This window comes from Polypterus senegalus, unplaced genomic scaffold (genome assembly GCF_016835505.1).
Source record: "Polypterus senegalus isolate Bchr_013 unplaced genomic scaffold, ASM1683550v1 scaffold_4789, whole genome shotgun sequence".
Lineage (NCBI taxonomy): Eukaryota > Metazoa > Chordata > Cladistia > Polypteriformes > Polypteridae > Polypterus > Polypterus senegalus.
Genome location: NW_024378876.1, coordinates 57,535 through 84,291, shown reverse-complemented (window position 1 = coordinate 84,291; position 26,757 = coordinate 57,535). Strand labels below are relative to the sequence as shown.

The window sequence follows — 26,757 nt, the reverse complement described above, 5'->3', positions numbered from 1 at the left end:
CATACATACATAACACACATATATATAAACATATATATATACATATACATACATATCTACATATATACACACACAGCTATTTTGTATCAGTCAATACGCTGTTTGTTAAAACGGTTGACTCCGCTCTTACGTGCAATAACAAATCAAATCATTCAGTTGTCTTTGCTCATATGTCATTTTAGAGCTGGACGCTTGCATCTTTTTGGCCACAAGTTCGCTTATGTTTGGTGTGAGGTTCTGTGTTGTGAGATTCTCAGGATGGATTGCAGGTGCTCATCAGTGAGGCGACTCCTGTGTGCTGTTTTGTTAGTCTTATCACTGAGAAGAGCTTCTCACACAGATATGTGCTACAAACATGCACAAGGTTCGAGCCGCATGTAGCGGACTTTTTGTTCTTCAAAGTCACCAAGCGCCGCAAACTCAGTGGCTAATAACCTATCAGAATAACTCTGCAGCATCATAAGGTAGACTTGATTAACGCGTAAGTTTCGCAAGGCAGCTGAAGGCTGCATTATGGGATCTGTAGTTTATTGTGTTACCAGCGCTCATACCGGCCATTAATAACAATAATACAGTATAAAAATGATCTCGGGCGGATATAATTACACGGCTGGATGTGGCCTGCCTTGAGTTTGAACTATGACTAAATAGAACTTGAAGATATATTTCTTCAATGATGATTCAGATAGAGTTACACTACAGCCTGCATGCCCAATGAGTCATTCATTGTTATATGGGGAAATTTTTTTTTTGATCCCTGTTTAAAAATGTAAAATAACATTACAGCTTTTTTGTAGAACATCTACAAATGTAAATACAAGTTAATAGGGACAAACTACTGGCGGTGATCTACTGAGAAGGGTCTGGCTGCAGCCTGCAATCGAATTTAGACGAAACGCCTTCATATCAGGAACGCCCCAGATAGTCACGAACCCTCTGATGTCAGTTTCGAGGCCATCATTGTTTTTGCGGAGTCCGGAGGAATGGTGGACTTAGAATATATCTTTCTGAAAGATTTTTCGAGGAAAGAAGAAGAGTTTGTGTTGGAAATTAAGATGGCAGTGAGTTTGTTGCAAGTTGTACTAGTATTAGGTAATATTATACTTTACTGCTAGGGTACGAATTATACCACAGTGTAATAAAGATGTTGAATCAACTTTCAGGTTCCGTGGAGTACTAAGAAAGTATTAACAGTTAAACAACAAACAGGATGATTTGTGTAGCTAATTGTTACAGGGCTAATCGGAATACTCGATTCTGAGTAGTAAATCGACGGATTCAGCAGTCAATAATTTTTTATAACAATTGTTATAATATGCAATTGACCGTTGTTGAGTATAATTAACCATAGCGCAGTGTAACGGACTGTAATCAAATATAAGTGACCGTGATTAATACTTATAATTGCCAGAATATCATTCACCATTTGTCCTGTATATCACGATATGCAAGTTAATCAGAAGCAAAACCAGTAACCAGTAACCTGGTATTTTAGATATCAAAATATATTTCAGAAAGACAATACAGAGAGATTGAGCCATTATAAGGTAATGTTCCACAGAAAGCTTACTTTTCTAAGACAAACACAGTTAATAGTGGATATACTTGTTTTTCAATTATAGTAATGTTGGTAGTCTGAAGTTTGAATATACTTAGGTCCCTTTAGATGATCTTTTTTCATAGGTCTGTATATATATTTACAGTACATAACTGAACATTTTAATAAGTAGCTACAAACAAAGGGCAAGTGTGAATACAATATTCAATTTCCTTCAGTTCAAGAAAGTTCAAATTAGATTGTAGACAATAATGAGGAAAAGAACAGCCAGGATAGAATCATGTTGTTGTTGTTATTATTATTATTATTATCTATACTAATAAAAGGCAAAGCCCTCACTCACTCACTCACTCACTCACTGACTCACTCTCTCACTGACTCATCACTATCTCCAACTTCCCGTGTGGGTGGAAGGCTGAAATTTGGCAGGTTCATTCCTTACAGCTTCCTTACAAAAGTTGGGCAGGTTTTATATCGAAATTCTAGCAGAATGGTCATAACTGGTAGCAGTTTTTCCATTTACTGTAATAGAGATGAGCTTCAACGACGTGGGGGCGGAGTTTCGTGTGACATCATCACGCCTCCCACGTAATCACGCAGCACATAGAAAATCAGGAAGACCTCAAAAAAGCGCTGAAGAAAACATGCATTATATAATTGAGAAGGCAGCTAAACAATAAGAAGCTGGCAGTGACATATACAACCATATTCATGAGTTCTGCTACTGGAAACAAAGCACGATGTAAACCTACACTTTAAATTAAGTTCATAGACAGGTGCACGCTGGCTTGTAATTTAGCGCCGCCCATATAGGCTCGTCCAGCGGCAATCCAATAGCAAACTGCCACGGGTAAATATTCACGGGTGAAGGACTGTGCTTATGGAGAGGAAGATAGGGTCAGGTGGTGTTTGACACAAACTCAGCAAACGCGAGAGAAAGTTTTAAGTGCCAGGACAAGGTAACATTAAATACAGCCATGGACATGAGGAGATGGCACCAGCACAGCTGGGAACCTTCGATGCATGTATACCAAAGGGCTCACGTGGAATTTGGGACGCGCACAGATAAAAAGCAACAGTTCCAAAGACCCTGAACAAAACCGAATTAACAATTGAAAGGCAGAAAAAAATATGAAGCGCCTCATACATACAAGATATTCATAAATCCAACTACTGGAAACAAAGCACACGTTTGGAAAAAATCAATGTCCGCTAAAGGAAGACTGTAAAAAAACCCGTCATGCAGTGTGTCAGGTCTCAGATAAAGAAGAACGAGGGTGTTTATTGATGCGTAAGAAACGAATCGATGAAAGAAACCGTCATCTTTACAACGATTGACAAACACGGAATGTAACTTGAACACAACACATCCTACAAATACGAACCTGATTGAAAGAAATAATGATAATCAAATCCTTGATGACAGCAACACTCAGTAACACTCACAAAACAAATACTGTATATTGACAGTCATGTTATGTTATTTTAAAATGTTCCCTTTTCTTTTCTAGCTTTTTAACACACTACTTCTCGCATGCAGACGCGGGTATATATATAGTTATATATATAACCCGATCTACATACTCGAATAATGGATACTTTATTCGCCATCAATGATTGTTTTGGTAAAGCCATACTCAGTGTATTCATTAGATGAACGGTAAAAAGTAAGGCGGGGGAGGATGACTTATTGAGGCATGCAGGCTGTAGTGCGCGTCAACTCTATCTGAATTGCGCGATCACATTTGAAAAAATATGTCTTTTCAAGTTCTATTTAGTCCATATGTGTCAAACTCAAGGGCGCGGCCACATCCGCCCGGCGTAATTATATCCGCCGCGAGATCATTTTATATACTGTATTATTGTTATTAAAGCCCGGTAATATGAAGCGCTGGTAACACAATAAACTACAGATCCCATACTGCAGCGCTTCAGCTGCCTTGCCGAACACTTACGCGTAATCAAGTCTACCTTATGATGCTGCAAGTTATTGCGAAGCTAGCTCACACGATGCTGAAGAGAAAAGTTGATTCTGAAAATAGAGCCTTTAAAACCGATGGTGAGGCTGAGTATATGTTTACTGAACCCGTGTGTCTCATTTGTGGAGCTAATGTGGCTGTAATTACAGAATTTAATCTAAGACGGCACTATAAAACAAAACATCAGGGTAACCTGAAAGACCTGAATGCAATGCAGAAGATACAGAAAGCAGAAGAATTAAATAAGAATCTGACACTTCAGCGACGTTTACTCCGCACAATCACAAAGTGATTTCAATTGAGGCTGCTTTTTATGGGAGACACAACCACTTGCCCCACTTTCCCTGTTACCAAGTAATGAACCAAGTCGCCACTACGGTGTTCCCAACACGCGACTTTGCTGATAAACTGAGCGCACTGAGTTTGCACGCGCTTTGGTGACTTTGAAGAGCAAAAGTCCGTCTACATGCGGCTCGAACCTTGTGCATGTTTGGTAGCACATATCTGTGTGAGAAGCTCTTCTCAGTGATAAAGACTAACAAAACAGCACACAGGAGTCAGCTCACTGATGAGCACCTGCAATCCATCCTGAGAATCTCCACAACACAGAACCACACACCAAACATAAACGAACCTGTTGCCAAAAAAAGATGCCAGGCGTCCAGCTCTAAAATGACATAAGAGCAAAGACAACTGAATGATTTGATTTGTTATTGCTGAAAGGAACACATTTTATTTATATTTCCAGGTTTTGTTAGGCAGCATGTTCATATTTGAATTTGTATAATTTTGACAGGATATATTTTTATGGAGAGCAAAATCTTTTGGGATATTTAAAATCTAAGTTTATTTTTTATAAAATATAAAATTACATAAGAGTAAAGAAATTTGAATGTTTGTTCTTTTAATGTTTACTTTATTTCTAACTTGTATAATTTAGACAGGATATATTTTTATGGAGAGCAAAATATTATAAGTTGTTTAAGGTTTGAGTTGATTTATTCAGGAATAATATTCCTGTCTGTTTTACCTATTCCTACCAAAGATATTTCTGTCGACTAAATAAAAATTCCTTCTATTTAAAATTTAAATAGAACTTGAACAAATACGATAGTTCATAATATCCACGCAGACTTGCACGTAAGAGCTGGTGTCATCCGCTTTAACAAACAGCGTATTGCACTGATACGAAATAGCTGTGTGTGTATATATGTAGATATGTATGTATATGTATATATGTTTATGTATGTATGTGTGTATGTATATGTATGTATATATATATGTAGATATATATATATGTGTGTATATATGTGTGTGTGTATATATATATGTATATGTATAGATATGTATATATATATGTGTGTGTGTGTATATATATATATATATATATATATATATATATATATATATATATATGACAGCAACACTCATCACTCACAACAGTGACAAAACAATTACATTGACAATCATGTCATGTTATTTTCAAAATGTTTCCTTTTCTTTTCATTGCTTCTTTAACACACTACTTCTCCCCCAGCGGGCTGGGTATTTTGCTATATCTATACTAATAAAAGGCAAAGCCCTCACTCACTCACTGACTCATCACTAATTCTCCAACTTCCCGTGTGGGTGGAAGGCTGAAATTTGGCAGGTTCATTCCTTACAGCTTCCTTACAAAAGTTGGGCAGGTTTTATATCGAAATTCTACGCAGAATGGTCATAACTGGAAGCTGTTTTTCCATTTACTGTAATGGAGATGAGCTTGAACGCCGGGGGCGGAGTTTCGTGACATCATCACGCCTCCCACGTAATCACGCAGTACATAGAAAACCAGGAAGACCTCCAAAAAGCGCTGAAGAAAACATGCATTATATAATTGAGAAGGCAGCTAAACAATAAGAAGCGAAGCGAAAGTGACATATACAACCATATTCATGAGTTCTGCTACTCGGAAACAAAGCACATGTAAACCTACACTTTAAATTAAGTTCATAGACAGGCATACGCTGGCGCTTGTAATTTAGTGCCTGCCTCATATAAGGTCCGTCCAGCGTAATCCAATAGCAAACTGCCACTAAATATTCACGGGTGAAGGACTGTGCTTTATGGAGAGGAAGATGAGATGGTCAGGGTGGTGTTTGACACAAACTCAGCTTAAACGCAGAGAAAGTTTTAAGTGCCAGGACTAAGGTAACATTAAATACAGCCATGGACATAGCACGAGATGGCACCAGCACAGCTGGGAACCTTCGATGCATGTACACCGAGCGGCTCACGCGAACTGACGCAGTGCACAGATAAAAAGCAACAGTTCCAAAGAGCGCTGAACAAAACCAATTACACAATTGAAAAGGCAGCAAAAATATGAAGCGCCTGATAAGCATATTCATAAATCCAGCTACTGGAAACAAAGCACACGGTGGAAAAGTCAATGTCCCGCTAAAGGAAGACAGTGTAAAAAACCCGTGCATGCAGTGTGTCAGGTCTCAGATAAAGAAGAAGACGAGCTGTTTATTGATGCAGTAAGAAACGAATCGATGAAAGAAACCTGTCATCTTTACAACGATTGACAAACACGGAATGTAACTTGAACACAACACATCCTACAAATACGAGCCTGATTGAAAGAAATAATGATAATCAAATCCTTGATGACAGCAACACTCAGTAACACTCACAAAACAAATACTGTATATTGACAGTCATGTTACGCTATTTTTAAAATGTTCCCTTTTCTTTTCTAGCTTTTTAACACACTATCTCACAGTATACGCTGGTATATATATATGTATATATATATCCCGATCTACATACTAATAATGGATACTTTATTCATCAATGATTGTTTTGGTAAAGCCATACTCAGTGTATTCATTAGATGAACGGTAAAAAGTAAGAGCGAGGGAGGATGCAGGCTGTAGCGCGCCAACTCTATCTGAATTGCGCGATCACATTTCAAAAAATATATCTTTTCAAGTTCTATTTAGTCCATATTTGTCAAACTCAAGGGCCACGGGCCACATCCGCCGCGGCGGTAATTATATCCGCCCGCGAGATCATTTTATATACTGTATTATTGTTATTAATGGCCCAGGTATATGAAGCGCTGGTAACACAATAAACTACAGATCCCATAATGCAGCGCTTCAGCTGCCTTGCTTAACACTTACTTAATCAAGTCTAGCTTATGATGCTGCAAGTTATTGCGGCTAGCTCACGCGATGCTGAGAGAAAAGTTGATTCTGAAAATAGAGCCTTTAAAAGCGATGGGAGGCTGAGTATATGTTTACTGAACCCGTGTGTCTCATTTGTGGAGCTAATGTGGCTGTAATTACAGAATTTAATCTAAGACGGCACTATGAGACAAAACATCAGGGTAACCTGAATGCAATGCAGAAGATACAGAAAGCAGAATAATTAAATAAGAATCTGACACTTCAGCGGACGCTTTTTCCGCACAATCACAAAGTGATTTCAAGTGAAGCTGCTTTTATGGGAGACACAAATGCACCAGTGCAACTTGCCCCACTTTCCCTGTTGCCAAGTAATGTTAAACCAAGTCGTCACTACGGTGTTCCCAAATACGCACTTTGCTGATAAACCGAGCGCACTGAGTTTGCACGGCGCTTGGTGACTTTGAAGAACAAAAGTCCGTCTACATGTGCTCGAACCTTGTGCATGTTTGGTAGCACATATCTGTGTGAGAAGCTCTTCTCAGTGATAAAGACTAACAAAACAGCACACAGGAGTCGCCTCACTGATGAGCACCTGCAATCCATCCTGAGAATCTCCACAACACAGAACCTCACACCAAACATAAACGAACTTGTTGCCAAAAAGATGCCAGGCGTCCAGCTCTAAAATGACATATGAGCAAAGACAACTGAATGATTTGATTTGTTATTGCTGAAAGGAACACATTTTATTTATATTTCCAGGTTTTGTTATGCAGCATGTTCATATTTGAATTTGTATAATTTTGACAGGATATATTTTAATGGAGAGCAAAATCTTTTGGGATATTTAAAATCTAAGTTTATTTTTATATAAAATTACATAAGAGTAAAGAAATTTGAATGTTTGTTCTTTTAATGTTTACTTTATTTCTAACTTGTATAATTTAGACAGGATATATTTTTATGGAGAGCTGAATATTATAAGTTGTTTAAGGTTTGAGTTGATTTATTCAGGAATAATATTCCTGTCTGTTTTACCATTCCTACCAAAGATATTTCTGTCGACTAAATAAAAATTCCTTCTATTTAAAATTTAAATAGAACTTGAACAAATACGATAGTTCATAATATCCACGCAGACTTGCACGTAAGAGCGGGAGTTATCCGTTTTAACAAGCAGCGCATTGCACTGATACTAAATAGCTGTGTGTGTATATATGTAGATATGTATGTATATGTATATATATGTTTATATATGTGTGTGTGTATGTATATATATATATGTATTTGTGTGTATATATGTGTGTGTATGTATGTATGTGTGTATGTATTATTATTATTATTTATTTTATAAAGTTCTTTCAATGATAGTACAGTTTGTTTGAACTCTTAAAACAATATTAAATGTTTCATGCCCACCTCTCCTGCATTCTTCAAAAATACTGCTTTTGAAGTTTTTTTTCAATTGAAATAAAGTGAAGTGATTGTCCTCGTGCATGTTTGTCAGTTTTAAGAACTTTATATCTATTTTATATTCACCAGAGACACATAAGTATATTGAAGACCACAGAGGAACCTACAGTTGTGTTTGGTGCTCAGGAGTTTGCTTGTCTGTTTTGCTATAAAAGATCAGATTCTGCAGGCCTCATCAGCCACTTACAGAGCCACAAAAGGACAGTAGTTGTTCATGGAGGGATGTGAAGTGCTCTAGAAGATATCTTGTAACTTGTAAAATTTGATTAATTGACACTTTTAATACACTTAATGCAGCTAGATATTCACCTTAACAACATGATTTTATTTGACAAAATAGTATACTGTGTACTTTTTAACCTTTTGAAAAGCTAGCTTTGAATAATTTTAGATTAATTCATGACTGTGTATTAACAATTTTCTCTTTTAAAATATTTAGTAGAATATGACAAAGATCATACTACAAATACTTTAATTTTTCAGAATGTAAGTGTGGAATTACATTGCCTACAATTGACAGGCAACATATAGTATATTTTCATACATTTTTAAAAGCATCATTGACAGAATCTTTAATTAGTTTGTTCTGTTTAAAAGAATAATAGGACAGGATTTGCTTGTTTTAACTCTATTAAATTTAAGGATTATCTGAATTTCTTTCATTAAGTTTTAAATGTTTAGCAAAATAATTCTGAATATTAACCTTTTTTTCTTTGTACTGTTTCAGGTTTTAAAATATACAAGTGTTCACTGAACTGCCAGGGATCAGGCCATTACCATTGCTGTTATTGTCAGAAAACAGTAGTTCATAAAGATCAGTTCCTCAGGCACTTGTCAGATTGTGGCAAAGGTCCTAAAGTGCTCCCTCTTCCCTCCATGCCCACAGCACCGGTCACCACCCAGTCTCTGTCCTCCGTGCCCACTGCACCAGTCACCACCCAGTCTCTGTCCTCTGTGCCCATGGCACCGGTCACCACCCAGTCTCTGCCCTCCGTGCCCACTGCACCAGTCACTGCCCAGCCTCTGCCATCTGAGTTCAAGTTCGTTGTTCTTGATCTTTGTTCAACTGTTCAGTCCCAGCGTTCAAAAGTTTTTGTTCTTTTTATATCTTTGTTCATATGTTCAGTTCACTCAGTTTGAACCTCAGCCCAAATCTCCCAAAATTAGCATTTTAGCAGGACTGTTCCTTATTTACTCTGTTATTTCTGTTACCTAGTGATGACTGCTGCTCATTTGAACTATTCTTCTTTAAAAAATTTGATCCTAATAGTTTTCACTAGCGGCACGGTGGGCAGTGGTAGCGCTGCCCCTGCGTGGAGTTTGCATGTTCTCCCCTGTCTGCTGGGTTTTCCGGTGCTCCAGTTTCCTCCCACATTCCAAAGACATGCAGGTTAGGTGGATTGGCGATTCTAAATTGGCCCTAGTGTGTGCTTGGGTGTGTGTCCTGCGGTGGGTTGGCACCCTGCCCGGGATTGGTTCCTGCCTTGTGCCCTGTGTTGGCTGGGATTGGCTCCAGCAGACCCCCGTGACTGTGTGTTCAGATTCAGCGGGTTGGAAAATGGATGAATGGATAGTTTTCACTAAGCTATTTTGGAAGAGCTGTGTAAATAACTTGTAATGGCACAGTGGTAAAACATCCTCAAGGTTCTAAAATATTTGTAATAGTGTGCTGTGGTCTCATGTGTGAAGCCAAAGTCACTCCCTTTATAAATTATTTGTTCATTTAAAAGTTGCTAGAGATTATATTATCTGATGTTCACTATTTCTCTACCTGTTCTATTACTAATAATTCTACTCTTGTAATCTGAAATGAATATCATTGTCATAAAAGTGATGAAAGGCTCCAGCTACATTTTGGTTAAGTAATTCTTTCTTCTGTGTGATAAAATTATTAATTGGCACATTTTCAGAATTAAATATTATTAATCCAGTTCTACAATGATATTCCATCTGCAAAGTTCATATCAACTTTGTTTTTAATATATATTAATATAATATAAATCAATTTTGACAAAACAAATTTTATCTGTAGGAAAATTGCCTCTAAAATAATGCCAGGTAGCTGGAAAGAACCACAGAAGAAGGTAATGTAAATATAAATGTGTGTTGCTAGTATAAGACAAAAAACACACACAGATATCTCCTTTACTAATCACCTCTTCAATTGAGAATCTACACAAACAGACTGACAGCCTGGACTGCTCAGGGTAAGTGGAGGACACTTGCCAGTAGTAAGATGTAAATGTTGATTTAAAATAATAACTTGCTTTTTTATTTAGTATGCTCTCTACATTGCCACTGGAAGAGCATTTGATTTCAGTCAGGTCAGTGGTTTAAGTGTAATATTTGTTTGAATATTGTGATTTTTTATTCATAGAATTTATTGTAATTTCCCAATTTACATTTTTTAGGAAGACATGCCAAAAATTAGAAGATGGTGGTGTCATCTCTTACTTCACAAAGCCAGCATTAAAGGTGTGTAACTTTTCAAGCTTTTTTTAAGGGAAGATCAGTTATAAGAATTTGTCAGCTTACAGTATTTCTAAATTTTTTTTATCTTCCAGCCAAGACTTCGGTCTTCACTTTCCACACGAGAAGAAGGACATTCTGTGCCCCACGGCAGTGCTTTGTAATTATCAGTTGAAAAGTTTTCTGACACTAATTTTATATATTAGAACTTCACAAAAAGACTTTGACCAACTGGTCACACAGCAGGTCTCAGTGAGGCTGTCAGTAACTTGTGTCTCTCGTCAGCCCTGTGGTGTGTCAGTGGCGTTATGGGGGCAGAGAATGGTGGTCTTAAAAATGAGGGTTTTGTGTGCTTGTGCTCTAACTGATTTATTAAATGGCAATTATTTCTGCTTCCAGCAATTCCAGACAAGATAGGAAAGAGCAAGGACTTTTCTCCCCACCCTTCTTTTCCATTACTAAAGAATATGAAAATGTTGACTGAATTATTTATGCCAGTACAATCATATTAAGCATATTTATGGTTACATTTAGTTAGCAAATTGTACCTCACAAAGGCACAGTCCTGTCAGGTATGTAGTGAAATGACTCTTATGGCACAGCCAATGCCTTAAAGGTGATGACTTTCTTTTTCCTTTTCAATATCATTCAGAAATCAACCAGTCTAGAATGGAGTGATTGTTTGCTTCAGGTAAACACTTTCCATTATGTATAACTTTTTAGATGTAGCATTTCTATTGTAATATGTTTGGGTGAATGTTTCAGCAGTTTTTAAAGCATGCTTACTAAACTGGGAACAATTAAATTACATATTATTTGAAATGATGAATTTGGCCTTCACAAGTGACAATGCTGTGTAATTGGACTCTTTGTCTTTCAGGGACTCACTTCAGTACAATTCCAGTAGACGTTCAGATTGAACTGAAATGGGTCTTACAGCAATGTATTAGTAAATAAAATGAATGCTTTTTTCACTACAGAGCACTTAGTCATTTTGAATTATTTGTGCACTTTCTGAATGGTTTCTAACTAGACATGACATTCCCTTGAAGATGAACTGCTGTGGTTGTACACTGGAGTTTATTTTTTTTCTTTTTTCACTCCACCTCATGCCTACAGGCAGTAGAGACAAAAAGCGAGAGAAATCAATTGAGCTAAGCATTCCTATGACATGCTGTGGTCATATTGGTGTGTTCATTTCATAAGCCAATTTGATTGTTCTTTGAGTAAAAGTGGAGTTAATATATTGATATTCCTAATAAAGTACTTGGCAGTATTTTTTTTTTTTCTTTTTCATAAAAAAAGTCTTCATTGATCCAAAACATCCTAACTGCTTGTGACTGGCTGGATGCCAACAAAGACCAACTTGTTGGGACAGTCCTCCGGCCAAGAATTCTGGAAATGGACGAGGATGAAGTTACATACACAATTGAAAAATAAGAACAAAGGGGAGACGATGAAGAGACTGAAGAAGTCATGTCCACCTTCTTATTTACTTTTGAATGCCTGAAGGACATGAACTTTTTTCTTGATGAGATACGGGTTAAAAAAAATATTCCCATCAGTTGCTGCTGTTCGACAAATTAGATTTTTGTGTTTTATTTTTTTTCATGTGGAAAAAACCTACCGTGATGTCATTTTGTTCAGTGGACTTGATCAGTGATTCACTGTAAAGAAAAGTGGGGATGGACTGGCTTTCTGACCTGCTTCAATAGTTCATTGTCTACTGAAATGACCAATGTAATGGATGGAGGACACAGATGGATGTCCCAACTGGGATTGTGTGCTTTATTTCTTTAAAATAAATTCATATTTGAACCTGGATCTTATGTGTGTGTGTGTGTGTGTGTTGTGTGAAGGGTTTGGGTGCTAAAATGCCCCCACAGGTTACACTCCCTATGTGGTAATTATAACAGTGTGTTTTGATACATCACTTTAATTTTCAAAACCTAGACTGTTGGCTTGCAAGTTCAAGAAGGGAGTCTAATTAAAAGCAAAAATTAGTTGGGGGAAAAAATGTACAGCCCCTGGGACTGAATATGGGAACTACTGTATGAAACAATGCCATTTTACAAATCAGGATTATATATATATATATATATATATATAATGTGTGTGTCCGGACACCACACCAGCTCCATCATTAAAAATGCTGCTGACATCACCATCATAGGCCTGTTCACCACCAATGATTAAATGGCTTGCAGACAAGAGGTCTACCTGCTGACTCAGTGGTCCCAGGACAATCTGACCTTTCATGGCCAAAATTTAAGGAGCAGGTCATAGACTTCAGAGAATGGATTAAGCTGTGGTTTGTTTTTGTGGGGTGCTGTGGAAATGGTGAGCTTGTTTAAATTTCGTACAGTAACAATCACTGATGAATTGAGGAGGGAACAGCATGGTTTGCCTATTGCCAAGTTCACCAATGCCTTCCTGAGATGTCTCACATGTGCTGTCTGGAGTCCATCTTCACTGGCGGCATCACATCCTGGTAGGGCACACACGAGGGTGGTAAATGCCACAAACTATTACTGGCACCCAGCTGTCTTCTGTCCAGGATATCTAGAAGACATTCTGCTAAGATTATTACACACTCGGCCATCCTGCACAAGTGTTTTTCTTAATCCTCCCTTCTGGCAAATAGTAAAGAACCAATGGCGCTAAGTATGGCTTGAAAGAAAGTGTTTAGTTAAAGAGTTACTGAACAGCCAATCATAATAAGAAATGTAAGAAAAGACTAGGTATAAATATTTGTAATATACCTGAATATATATATCTACTGTAAATTGTATTCTATATCTTTGTTGTGTTTTATTATATTATTACTGTTCTGAGAGGCATGTACAGTAAATAACAATATTATTGTACTGTATGCACAAGACAATAAATACTGTATGTTTAATGATGAGATCACCTTGGGATAATTCCCTGCTGAAAGCACACTGTAACTGATCCACTATTTATTATTATTAGTAGTTGTAACAGTTTTGATATTTATAAAATTTTACAAAGACGACGACTCAAAGACAGTTTGAGTTTATGTTGGTATAAGTTGGGTCTTTGCAATCAATTAAATGTTGCACAAAAAGGTTTAAGAACAATCACGATTGTCTCAAACTGAAAAGTTAAAAAATGTAAAATTATATAAAATCTACTGGCTGTCACATGCCTTTCAATTGATATGGACATGACATCCAGTATTTCACACATGCAGCTTTTAGTAATGAAAACGTTGATGGATCAAATCAATAAATAAATGACTGTTTCCTAAAATGTTTCCTTGTCAGTTTTAAAACTAATTTTATATGTAGCGCTGTTTTTGAAAACCTTCTAAAAATAATGAAGCTTTATTATTGTTTCACATGTGTATAATTTGCTAGTGGGAATATAAAATACATTTATAGATTGAAAATCTATAGGTATGAGTTTCATGAGGCACATTCCGTTTGAAACACTGGATAGTAATAAGATTTGTTACTTTTACTATAATGTAACACTTCAGGGGAAAACGTAATGAACAACCATTCAAAATAGTAAAAAAAAACAACATAAAACTGTACTTTATATCGACGAAGTGTTAGAATCATGAAAGAGCTTAGAATGATTTGATAGCATAAGTATGAAACTGGAAGTCATTTATGTTTGACCAGATAGAAAACTGTTGTAATTTGTACAACTACAGCATCTACAGCATTCTGTACAACGAGCGCGTCAACACTGTCTCGCAGAGGGCATGATACGAGTGATGCTGGGAAAGGGCGTTATGATAAATTGCGTCATTACATGCGTGTGTACTATGTTGTGCTCTGAAGGGCGTTCCGTGACTGAACCTATGGGCATTCCGTGATATGGAGGCGTTCCGTGAGGTATTGCAGTCTGCAGCGTGACTCTGTTGGATCTACTAGCATTCCACAGAGCACCGGAGAGGGGGTGGGTATGGGTGGATGTTCCCCGTGAAACTTGCTTTGCGGTGTTTGAAGAGTTGCCGGCACCGCTGAGTGCCGGACCACTTTAAGCACTGAATATGCATCAATTACTACAGCGAAAATGATTATTAATATAAACGTGAATATAATATATATTAATATTTATACAAACGTACAATCACAACAAAGAAACAAAAAGTTATTTGAAATACACAAAGAAAACTTAGCAATTGCAAATTTCATACGTTTTAACTTAGAAGCAAACTTACTTCCATTATCAGAAATAACAATTCGTTTCGTCGCTGCTTCTTTGGTCTAATAGAGTTTCTTCGCTGTTGCTTCGTCTTTGTCTTCTTTTCTTTAACAGAGCTTCATTGCTTAGTACAGCGCAAGGCTATTTCAAAACAAAATCTATGAGGCGGAACCTCAAAGTGGTACGGATCACTAACTGTGAAAAGATTGGTGCAAGTTACACTTGATAGACAACGTCAAACGTTGGGTGAGTTTTAGATTGTCAAAGCGTGCGCAAGCGTATTGAAAGCCTAACATGCCGTAAAGTGTTCGCGCATGCGTTAAACAGATTGGGCGGCACCGTAAAGTGTGTGATGACGTAGCCTTTCAATACGCACGTGCACGCAGATCGGGCCGTCAACGGGAACCAGGTAGTGACACACACCGCATGCGCTTAATGCAGAAAAACATTTAAAACAAAAAAATCCACTTTACGGCACAGCCCGATCAGTACGAAGCTTATTCCGCTTATTTGTGGCGCAACGTTGATGTCCAATGTTCGATCGCCGTAAGAAGCAGCATTGCTGTGCACACCTGATAAGTCCCAATTACGGCGAAACACATGCTGTGTACTCTTTGTATTATTTGGCAGGTATTATATATATATATATATATATATATATAATATGTATATATATATATATATATATTGTAGCAACCCGCAGTCCAGCTGGTGGAGTGACGCTTGTGGGTAAATTATGTAAAATAGTTGTGGGAATTTATGGGAAATTTATGTGAAAGTTATTGTGTGTAAAGATTAACTAAGTTCGTCATTGTCTTTCCTGTTGTAAATGTTATATGTGTTTGTGCGAGCCGGTGGGTGGGTTGGGATATCGCCGTCGGGTTGTAAAATGTAAATAGATACCGCCGTTAAGAAATGTCGTTTCGTTGTTGACCTTGACAGTGGTTAAGCGGATGAATTTGAGCTTTGCTTTCTGGCTATCTGTGAATAAAGAGATACAACAGGACAGAGTTGTTATTCATTGCTAAGATTTCATCTAAGCAATTAATGCCAAGACACTCGAGTCGCGGCGTGTATGGGACACGAAGTGCTCGCTACTTGAGAAGCTGGGTACAGCTGCGTGCTGCCGAGACGCCGTAGTCGTGCGGTGTATGGGACACTGGCCAGTGACTTAAAGAGCTGGGTACAGCTGCGCTGCCTAATGCTGGCAATCCGCTAGCCGACAGCTTGGAAGAGGTGCACGCGAAATCGGCTTGAAAATCTTCAAGACTTCGACCACGGGTCGCTACATTGGTGTCAGAAGTGGGAGACCAGGCTGTTTAGAAGACGCCGTCATGGAACAGAGTCTTGAAGAAGTAGAGCGTGCCATCTTAGAGAACAGCGTTACGTTAAAACGCCTGATCAGCAGAGCTGCGGAGAAAAGAGGCAGACTGACCTGATGGTGCCAGTGTTCCCCGGACAGTGTTGCAAGCACGGCCAGAGTGGGTCGCGGCAGCCACCGCGATACCCCAGGTTACCAGTCGGCCGTCCTCTCTCGGTCACCTGCTAAGCTGCCGCGATACAACGGATTGACGCCCTTAGAGCCCTACCTTGCACAAGTGGACCTGGCTGCGATACACAATGAGTGGAACCGCGAAGAAGCTGCGACACACTTGGCCCTTGCCTTGGAGGGTCCCGCACTACAGGTACTCATTGATCTGACATCAGAAGAGTGTCGTGATCTTCAGGCTCTCACAGCTGCTCTCACCAGTCGCTTTGGACAAAGAATTTCAGCAGAATGCAACAGAGACAAGCTGACTAGCCGACGCCGGCATGAGGGTGAGAGTATAGGAGCCTTTGCCGCTGACGCCAGGGTATTGACACGAAAGGTTATCCTACCTTCTCGACAACAGTGAGGGAAGAACTCGGACTTCATGCTTTCCGGGGCCTCACACCAGAACGCCTTTGCCAGCATGTCTGTCTATCATCACCCGAGATTTGAGCGAGGCAATGAGAGAGGCTGAGCGGGTCGAAGACATACTACAGGCGGAGTCACCGGCAAAACGAACACCACGACCGAGTCGATTAACCAGAGCCGTTGTACGAAGGGTGGAAGGGGAGCTGTCTGAGGTAGTAGAGGTCAGCCGCTTCAATCAACATCCACCCCGACAGAGACAACGAGTGGACTGCTGTTTTCGATGTGGAGAGCCAGGACACTTTGCCAGGGATTGCCCGCCCCAAGTCCGTTACCTCGCACAGCATCACCGCGAGGGAAACGATATCGGGTGAGGCCGTGAGGGGCCCTCGCTCCGCTTTCCAGCACCCTCAACAAAGACTGCTTCAAAGTTAGCTGTGGATTTTCCACTGGACTATACCTGGACTGCACTATTGATGGATGGCCATGCAGTGCCTTAATGGACACGGGGTCCACTATTTGTTTGCTGAGAAAAGGAGTGTTGCCCAAACAGCTAGTCTTCTTCCCGAGGGCTGGACCCCCACACATAGCGAACTACGCACGGTTACGGGTGAACGGACAGTAATGCCCGGAAAGAAACTGTTATCTGTGATGGTAGGGACGAGCCAGACCAACCAATTCTGGCTTGCAGATATAAAAGATCCGTGCATTATCGGGTTGGACTTGTTGGCCCGCTGGGGAGCATGTGTTGATGTCTCTAGGGCCGTCCTTTTCTTAAGTAATGAGACTATGCCGCTCCAAACGGGCCGGAACCGTCCCTGGAAGGGCTGCTGGCTTGGATGTGCCTGAATCCCGCGCTCACCGGCTCCCGATCGCTGCTCAGGAGATGCAGAGGCTCAAGGGGATCCTCAGGAGAATGTGGCAGCTCAGACCAGTGCTTCCCAACGGTCTTCCTCACGCGACCGCCCATCAGCTGAGACCGTCGCCGCTGTAGAGGAATTGGGCCGTCGAAGTAGGGAACATCTGAACGCGACACAGCAGGAGCAACTTCAGCAACTTTGAGAGACTATGTGGACGCTTTTGTGGCTCGAGAGGAGGACTGTACTAGGGACGAATTTAGTGAAACATCACATAGACACTGGCAATGCCACTCCCATTCGTTTGCGCCCCCACCGATTGCTTCTTGGGCGCCAAGCTGCCGAGGAAATGATTTGTGAGATGGCAGCCAACGACGCATTGAGCCTTCGGACAGGCCCTGGGCTGCACCAATGGTCATGGTACGGAAGAAAACGGGGTTAGCCTGTGTGGACTTTCAAGGTTAAACGAAGTCACCGAAAAGACTCGTACTCCACTGCCACGCATCGATGATGCACTGGATTATGTGACTGGATCCTGCTGGTTCAGCACCTTGGACTTGCGCAGTGGGTATTGGCAAGTGGAACTAGCACCAGAGGACCGACACAAAACCGCATTCACCATAGGGCAAGGGTTGTGGCAATTCAAAGTGATGCTGTTTGGGCTGTGTAACGACCGCCATTTTGAAAGACTGATGGAGAGGGTGCTGAAAGACATTCCCCGAACCCGGTGTGTGGTCTATCTGGACGATTTGTTAATCCATGCCAGAGACTTTGATCAGGCTATCCACAACTTACGGGAAGTCTTGACGGCCATTCAGCGCCGGCCTGCGGTTGAACCCCAAAAATGTAACCTCCTCTCCCAACAGACTCAGTTTCTGGGACATGTGGTTAGCGGGAGTGGAGTGGCTACCGACCCAACAAAGGTGACTGCCGTGAGCAACTGGCCCCCACCAGCCAACGTCACCGAGCTGCAGAGTTTTCTTGGCTTAGCTTCATACTACCAAAGATTCGTGAAAAACTTTGCAACTATTTGGACGGAGGACTGCGCCGATGCCTTCCAACAACTCAAAGCTGCTCTTACCAGTGCACCTGTCCTGGCATATCCTGACCCCAACCAACCCTTTATTTTGGACACGGACGCCAGTAATGTGGGGGTCGGCGCAGTACTCCCAAAAGGGGGAGACCGGAGAAAGAGTGGTGGCCTACTATAGTTGCAGCCTCAGTCGGCCGGAGAAAAACTACTGTGTTACCTGGCGGGAACTATTGGCAGTGATCTTGGCAGTGCGACACTTCAAGCCTTACCTTTTAGGCACTAAGTTCACGATTCGAACTGACCATGCTAACAGAAGAAACGGATGGAGCAGAGGAACCATTCACCATCGACCAGTTAAGGCAACTACAAGCAGACGACCAAGTGCTGAAGGAGGTAAGGGGCTGGCTGGAGACCCAGGAATGCCCCGATTGGCAAACCGTATCTTCCCAAGGGCCGGAACTCAAGTTGTTACATTCGCAGTGGGGCAGCCTGGAGTTGCACGATGGTGTGATCTTCCGAAGATGGCAGGCACCAAGAGGGGGTACTGACCATTTGCAACTTCTGGTTCCCATGGCTTTACGCACAACGGTCCTCCGTTGGGTTCATGGAGCAGCTGGATCTGGGCACTTTGGAAATACAAAGACAGTGCGTCGGCTGCGGCAGCGATTCTATTGGCCCGGATGTCGACAAGATGCGGAGATGCTCGTCCACTGCTGTGACGTTTGCACGGCGCAGAAAGGACCTGGACAACGCTCTCACGCGCCACTACAACAGTATCTCGTCGGGCTCCCATGGAGAGGATTGGGGTAGATGTGCTGGGTCCTTTCCCTACCACAGAGGCCGGAAATCGTTTTGTTTTAGTGGCGATGGACTATTTTACCAAATGGCCGGAGGCATACGCCATTCCAGATCAAAGTGCCTCCACAGCCGCTCAAAAACTGCTGGACGAAATGTTCACTCGATTCGGGTGCCGAATGAACTGCACAGCGACCAGGGGCGGAACTTTGAGAGCGGTTGTTTAAAGAGGTGTGTCAGCGGATGGGGGTGAAGAAGACCCGGACCACCCCCCTTCACCCGCAGAGCGATGGACTGGTAGAACGGTTTAACCGCACCTTGGCCGCCCAACTTGCGATCCTCACTAGTCAACACCAGAGACTGGGATCAACATTTGCCTCTGGTCTTGTGGGCGATAGGACGGCTGTTCAGGAATCGAGTCAGTGCACACCGGCGGGGCTGATGTTCGAAGGGAGATGCGCGCCGGTGGACTTGGTGTTTGGCTCACCCCTGAGCCTGAGCTTGCTGGCGGTCACGAAACGGACTATCTCCGGACGATTGAAAGAGCGACTGGACACTGTACACCAACTGGCCAGAGAGGCCCTAGAGGGAGCTGGAGCCCGCCAGAAGCGGGTCCAACCCTGAAGCAAGGGGACAAAGTGTGGGTGTTTTGCCCCCAGAGGAAACGGGGGTTGTCCCCAAAACTGACGCACCATTGGCAGGGACCTGGAGAAATTTTGGATGCAATTTCGGACGTGGTTTTCGAGTCGAATGCCTGGACGGGCAGACGGGTGGTGCTGCATAAAGACCGTTTGGCACCATACCACCCATTGGCCCCAGCACCAGAAAGACTTGAGAACCAAAGCAACTCTCCAACATCCACCCTCGGTGCGAGACAGAACTTGACAGTCTCAGGACTGAGCCTGGCACGGGTGATGAAGAGTCAGGCAGGCCTAAACGTGTCCGCCGCCCGGCCAGGACATTTATCAGACTTTGTTTGTGAAAATTAGGGTTGTGGGGACACTAACCCTCTTGGGGGCTGTGTAGCAACCTGGCAGTCCGGGCGGAGGACGCCTTGTGGGTAAATTATGTAAAATAGTTGTGGGGAATTTATGGGAAATTTATGTGAAAGTTATTGTGTGTAAAGATTAACTAAGTTCGCCATTGTCTTTCCTGTTGTAAATGTTATATGTGTTTGTGCAGCCCGTGGGGTGGGTTGGGATATCGCCGTCCGGGGTTGTAAAAATGTAAATAGATACCGCCGTTAAGAAATGTCGTTTCGTTGTTGACCTTGACAGTGGTTAAGCGGATGAATTTGAGCTTTGCTTTCTGGCTATCTGTGAATAAAGAGATACAACAGGACAGAGCTGTTATTCATTGCTAAGATTTCATCTAAGCAAGTAAATGCCGAGACACTCGGAGTCGTGCGGTGTATGGGACACGAGTGCTCGTTACTTGAGAAGCTGGGTACAGCTGCGTGCTGCCGAGACGCTCGTAGTCGTGCGGTGTATGGGACACGAGCGCTTGTACTTAAAGAGCTGGGTACAGCTGCGTGCCTAATGCTGGCAATCCGCTAGCCGACAGCTTGGAAGAGGTGCACGGCGAAATCGGCTTGAAAATCTTCAAGACTCGACCACGGGTCGCTACTATATATATATGTGTGTGTGTGTGTGTGTGTGTGTGTGTGTGTGTGTGTGTGTGTGTGTGTGTGTGTGTGTGTTATATAAAATATACTGCTCAAAAAAAATTAAAGGAACACTTTTTAATGAGAGTATAGCATCAAGTCAATAAAATTTCTGGGATACTGATCTGGTCAGTTAAGTAGCAAAGGAGGTTGTTAATCAGTTTCAGCTGCTTTGGTGTTAATGAAATTAACAACAGGTGCAGTAGAGGGGCAACAATGAGATGGACCCCCAAAACAGGAATAGTTTAACAGGTGGAGGCCACTGACATTTTTCCCTCATCATCTTTTCTGACTGTTTTTCACTAGTTTCACATTTGGCTACAGTCAGTGTCACTACTGGTACCATGAGGTGATACCTGGACCCTACAAAAGTTGCACAGGTAGTCAGAAGGTTTGCTGTGTCTTCTGGGACATTCTCAAAGGCATGGAGGAGATTCCAGGAGACAAGCAGTTACTGCAGAAGAGCTAGACAGGGCCATTGAAGGTTCTTAACCCATTAGCAGGACTGGTATCTGCTCCTTTGGGAAGAGCAGAACAGGATGAGCACTGTCAGAGCCCTACAAAATTACCTCCAACAGGCCACTGGTGTGAAAGTCTCTGACCAAACAACCAGAAAGACTTCATGAGGGTGACCCAAGGGCCCCATGTTCTCTAATGGGCCCTGAGCTCACTGCCCAGCAGCATGCAGCTCGATTGGCATTCGCCATAGAATACCAGAATTGGCAGATGCACCACTGGTGCCCTGTGCTTTTCACAGATGAGAGAAGGTTCACCCTGAGCATGTGACAGAAGTGAAAGGGTCTGGAGAAGCCATGGAGAACATTATGCTGCCTGTAACATCATTCAGCATGAGCACTTTGGTGGTGGGTTAATGATTGTCTGGGGAGGCATATCCATGGAGGGTCACACAGACCTCTACAGGCTTGACAAAGGCACCTTGGCTGCCATTAGGTATCAGGATGAAATCCTTGGACCCATTGTCAGACCCTATGCTGGTGCAGTGGCTCCTGGTGCACGACAATTCCTGGCCTCATGTGGTGAGAGTATGCAGGCAGTTCCTGGAGGATGAAGGAATTGATACCATTGACTGGCCTCCATACTTTCCTGACCTAAATCCAATAGAAAACCTTTGGGACATTATGTTTTGGTCCATCCAATGCCACCAGGTTGCACCTCAGACTGTCCAGGAGCTCAGTGATGCCCTGGTTGAGATCTGGGAGGAGATCTCCCACAACACCATCTGTCGTCTCATTAGGAGCATGCACCAATGTTGTCAGGCATGTATACAAGAACACAGGGGCCATACAAACTACTGCGTACAATTTTGAGTTGCTGCAATTAAATTTTGGCAAAATGGACTAGCCTGCCACATAATTTTTTCACTTTGATTTTTGGGGCGTCTTTGAATTCAGGGCTCTGTAGGTTGATCATTTTCATTTCCATCAAACGATGTGGCATCCTTTCGTTACTAACACATTACCCAGTTTATATCAGTATAGATATCCAGGAGGATTTCTTTTTCCCATTGAGATCTGATGTGTTTTCAAAGTGTTCCTTTAATTTTTTTGAGCAGTTTATATAGAGTTTTTTTTTCCACTCACTTAATAAATTATATAAAGTTTCCTTTCAGTTTTGATCAATTGCTGCAATTTCCTTTTATGAGCAAACTGTGTTTGTTTAAAAATATCTTTAGACATCAATTATTATTAATAAAATTGCCATTTGTCTTAAGGCATCAGGTTTACAAAACCTAATGTATCCAACCAGTTTTATAGAAATATATGGTCCTTTTTCAAAAAAAAAGAAAAGAATTAACAGTGTTGCACTGTATTGTGCTGACTGTCCCTGTCCTTAGTATTAACTGTGACTGTCCACTTGTTAAATTCTTTAATTCGTTCTCAGTTGTGCAATCAGGTCAGATGCTGAAGAAATCAAGAGTATAATGCCACTGGTTCAAATCCTCATTTATTCCAATAGCTATTAATCTTACAGAGAAGTTTAACTTAATACCCACAGACTTAAATTAAGGAAATGCACTGTTATCACTTGAATCAATCTATTTGATCTATATTTTTTTACAGTAAGTGCTTGTTGCTGTAGTTCATATTTGTAATTCATTTGTTTTTAGTGATGTGTTTTTAATGTTATTTCAAGGCATCTCTATAAAATCAACTGAGAAACCAACTTACCTATTAATATAATAACACTGAACTGAATTTAACAGCTGTAAATTAAAATATTCTCCACTAACTGAGCAGAATTTAAACATCATGAAATAGTTCAGTTTATGATGAACACCATGTGGACTGAGGGCAGTGATATTCTTTCTTACAAGTTTAATCAACATAACACACTGCTGTTTATGTGCAGACTTGTCTCATTTAAATGATTTTATTCACCCATATTGACACAGAGCCAGTTCATTTTTATAACTTTAAAAAAAAGGAAATGCAATACACTTATTCATGCATTTTTTATTGAAGAAATAAATGGTATTTTTAAAAATAAAAGTGAAAGATCTGTGAACAATGTTTCTCAAAAAAACTTATACACACCCATATTTATATGTATATATATTATGAGTAGAAAATTAAATAATCATAAAGATGTATAAATGGTAAATGCATTTAACTAGAACACAACTACAATGAAAATGGCCAACAAGGGGTGGTGTTAAAAACTATTAGGGAAGAAGAACAGAAATATATTTACAGATTTTAACCTTAGTATTTAAAAAAAAATGTTAGCCAAGGTTTTGAACACAATAAAAGTGAATCACTAAATTTGTCAAAAAAGGAAAAATGCTATTTTAGCTTTATGAACAAGATGCTACTCAGAGTCAAAGAGTTATTATCCAGCAATATTCCATAAAAATGTGTTCTATTTAAACTGATATTTTTCCTGATTTGTCCTTTAATATTTGTTCATTAATAATATTTTTACATCACCTTTGCTTACAAATGTATCTCAAATTGCTCTACAAAAATATACAGTTACAAAGAAAATTGAAGGTATTATAAAAGTAAATAAGAAGCAGATGGAGGGTCCTTTCCTTTGTAATAAATACACTGCCTGGTCAAATGGCGGGGACAAAGACAAACTTGCAGCCTTCAAGGATACTGGAGATAATAAACCTCTGGGGGTCCCAAGCTAAAGCCCACACAGACCCCCAGTCTGCACATGCCAGCATACATAAATGTGGCTGTCTCAGTCCAATCACAATTCCATTTCAGGACATCTTGTGAACTTTTCTTCTATCACAGGAAGTTGAGGTTGATTTAAAGATGGTGGAGACGCAGGGGGGCACCATTGCAATAAACTGGAAAAAAACAACAGAGAAAAACAGCAGAGGTTAGTGCCCAGTGCAGAGCTTACACATTGTACACAGCACCATTTCTAAACTATTACAACCAATGCAAGTAATTAAGAAAAGCCAAATTAGAAAAGTGGGCTTGTTGAAATTTTTTGAAATGTTTGACATTTGTAGCCTGGCAGTCCTCTATTGGCAAAGCATTCCAGAGTACAGAAAGCTGCCAGTTTTTATGGTTGATCTTGGAATAAAAAGCAATCAACATTTCAGAAAAGAGATGTTGGGAGCAGACACTCCAAAATACAGGCAGGGTCTAAAATACTCAAAGCCTTCTAATTATTTAATAGACCCTTAAAATCAATTCTAAGTGAGACAGACAGCCAGTGTAATGAGACTGAGACAGTTTTCAGAAGAAAAACAAAAGGCCAATACCTTGTGATCACTTGGCAAAGGCACAGCAGATCAGAGCAGGGATTGAGATGGAGGATTCTAGAAGTGCCAGGCAGGAGGGGCAGCCACTACTTCAATATGGCACACATCTCTCCGTCTTTCTTGTTGAACTGCTGCCCCATAACACGACCGGACTCTTCTACTTCACTGTAACTGTTAAAAACATAAACACAGTAGATATTCACTCATGGAGTTCAAACCTTAATAAAGTGTACTCTTATTTCTTGTTCTGCCTCCTTACTTTGTTCACCTGTAGATCAATTATTACCAAACTAAACCATCACAAAAGATAAAGGTCTGCTTAGAATAAAGTCTGACTAATAATATTTTTTAAAATTACTGTGGTTTTTTATTGGATGTTGAAAGAACCCCAACTTAACTGTCATTATGTAGCATAGTTTTTTTTTCCTTTCACATTACACATACAGTAGACAATGTGTTATAATCTGTATATCTGAACTTCTAATGTGATGTGCTCAGGTGTCTGTACTTACATGAAAATATCTCCCATTTTTCTCTCCTACCTTAGTTTTGTTTTAAGTTAAAATTAAGTCTCAGCTCTTTCAAAATCCAACAAGAAAGCACAGTAACTTAAGAAAATAAATGTTATTTTGCAAAACAGAATAATATCCCTGTTTAGTGACTGTTGGGACTGATGCACCTCAGTCTCTGTATTTGTGAGGATTCACACTCTGAGGCTTTCTGTCTAAAATTAAAAAGCTGTGTTAGTCACTGGACAGAGTGAGCAGACATACAGTACAGTATTCAAGGCAGCAAAATATTACAGATCAAATAATAAATATGGGGAGGCTTTGCAGAAATTGTGCACAAATTACTTTTGAAACAAATCTTCAGTAGTCTTACCTCTACAAATAGCAAATCTAACATGAACTGCACATCATCTCGAATTGGGAATCTTAAAAGCAGAAGAAAAGGACATCCAGTTGTGTCTCAGAATTCGGAAACACTGACATCTGTTCAGCCACTTGGAAGGCTGGTTACCACTGGGCATCCTGTAGGGTGAATAAAAAAATACAATAAATGGGCATTGTTTTTATAACTGCAGCAATAAGAAAGAAGTTATTTCTAAGGAGTAAGCCTTCTCCTTTGTATTCAGTAAAATGTGTTGTGTGTGTACTCCTCCTAAACCAACAACTTAAATGATAAGCCAATGACAAATGACAACAGCAGGTACCCAGCCTGTCATTGTGCCACATCAGATGCACACCACACTTCTCTGATGGCTTTAGATATAAATTTTTAAATTTAAAATGGAGTAACTGTGGTTTCCTTGCTTCATAAATTTCATATTCATAAGTGTAAAGTACAGAACGTTAGACCCCTGTTACATCTTTCTGTATGGACATTAATAGGCTAGAAATAGCTTTTAAAAATGGAAAACACACTAAAATTAAAATGTGTAAGATTCTGATCTGCTTCGTTAACAATTTGTTATGCTATTATCTGCATCTTGCTTTCTTGTAATAACTTAGCTGTTGCTACTCTTGTATGTAATTTAGTCTTGTTATTATATATTTGTTAACTTTACTATGGAAAACTATTGTAACGATGTAATCTGATACCAACATAATAAAAAATACCGATGGCTTTGGCGGGCACACTTTACACCGGTTGAGTGTCAGACATGCTCTCCTAATTCAGTTCCTAATTTGACACCTCGATTACATTGTTGTGCTTGATTATTAGCATGCCGATCACTCTTTAAGATGAAAAATGCGAACAAATGTTAAAAGAAACACACTATCAAATGCTCATAGGGTGTTACGAAATAAATGAAATGCATCCATTAGCCCAAATATGGAAAATGCTGTGACTTTCTCATTTAAACCACGAGATTACTGAAATGTCGATAGCAACTAAAAGGAAAATCCATATAGCCTTTTTCATCAATACGATGTAC

At 40.4% G+C, this 26,757-nt stretch overlaps 1 protein-coding gene and 2 long non-coding RNA genes across 3 annotated transcripts; all 3 read left to right on the top strand.

Annotated features, from left to right (window-relative positions):
- The first annotated feature begins 983 nt into the window (after positions 1-983).
- On the top strand, positions 984-9,326 carry LOC120519699. Its single transcript, XM_039742573.1, has 3 exons — positions 984-1,061; positions 8,256-8,406; positions 8,914-9,326. The coding sequence occupies exons 1-3, from the start codon at positions 984-986 to the stop codon at positions 9,324-9,326; spliced, it is 642 nt and encodes a 213-aa protein (XP_039598507.1).
- A 1,089-nt stretch (positions 9,327-10,415) lies between these two features.
- Positions 10,416-10,810, top strand: LOC120519698. The gene is made up of 3 exons (XR_005631625.1): positions 10,416-10,510; positions 10,598-10,661; positions 10,751-10,810. It is a non-coding gene; the product is annotated as an uncharacterized LOC120519698 (long non-coding RNA).
- Positions 10,811-11,111: 301 nt separating this feature from the next.
- LOC120519697 lies at positions 11,112-12,479 on the top strand. The gene is made up of 2 exons (XR_005631624.1): positions 11,112-11,346; positions 11,775-12,479. It is a non-coding gene; the product is annotated as an uncharacterized LOC120519697 (long non-coding RNA).
- The last annotated feature ends 14,278 nt before the right edge of the window (positions 12,480-26,757 follow it).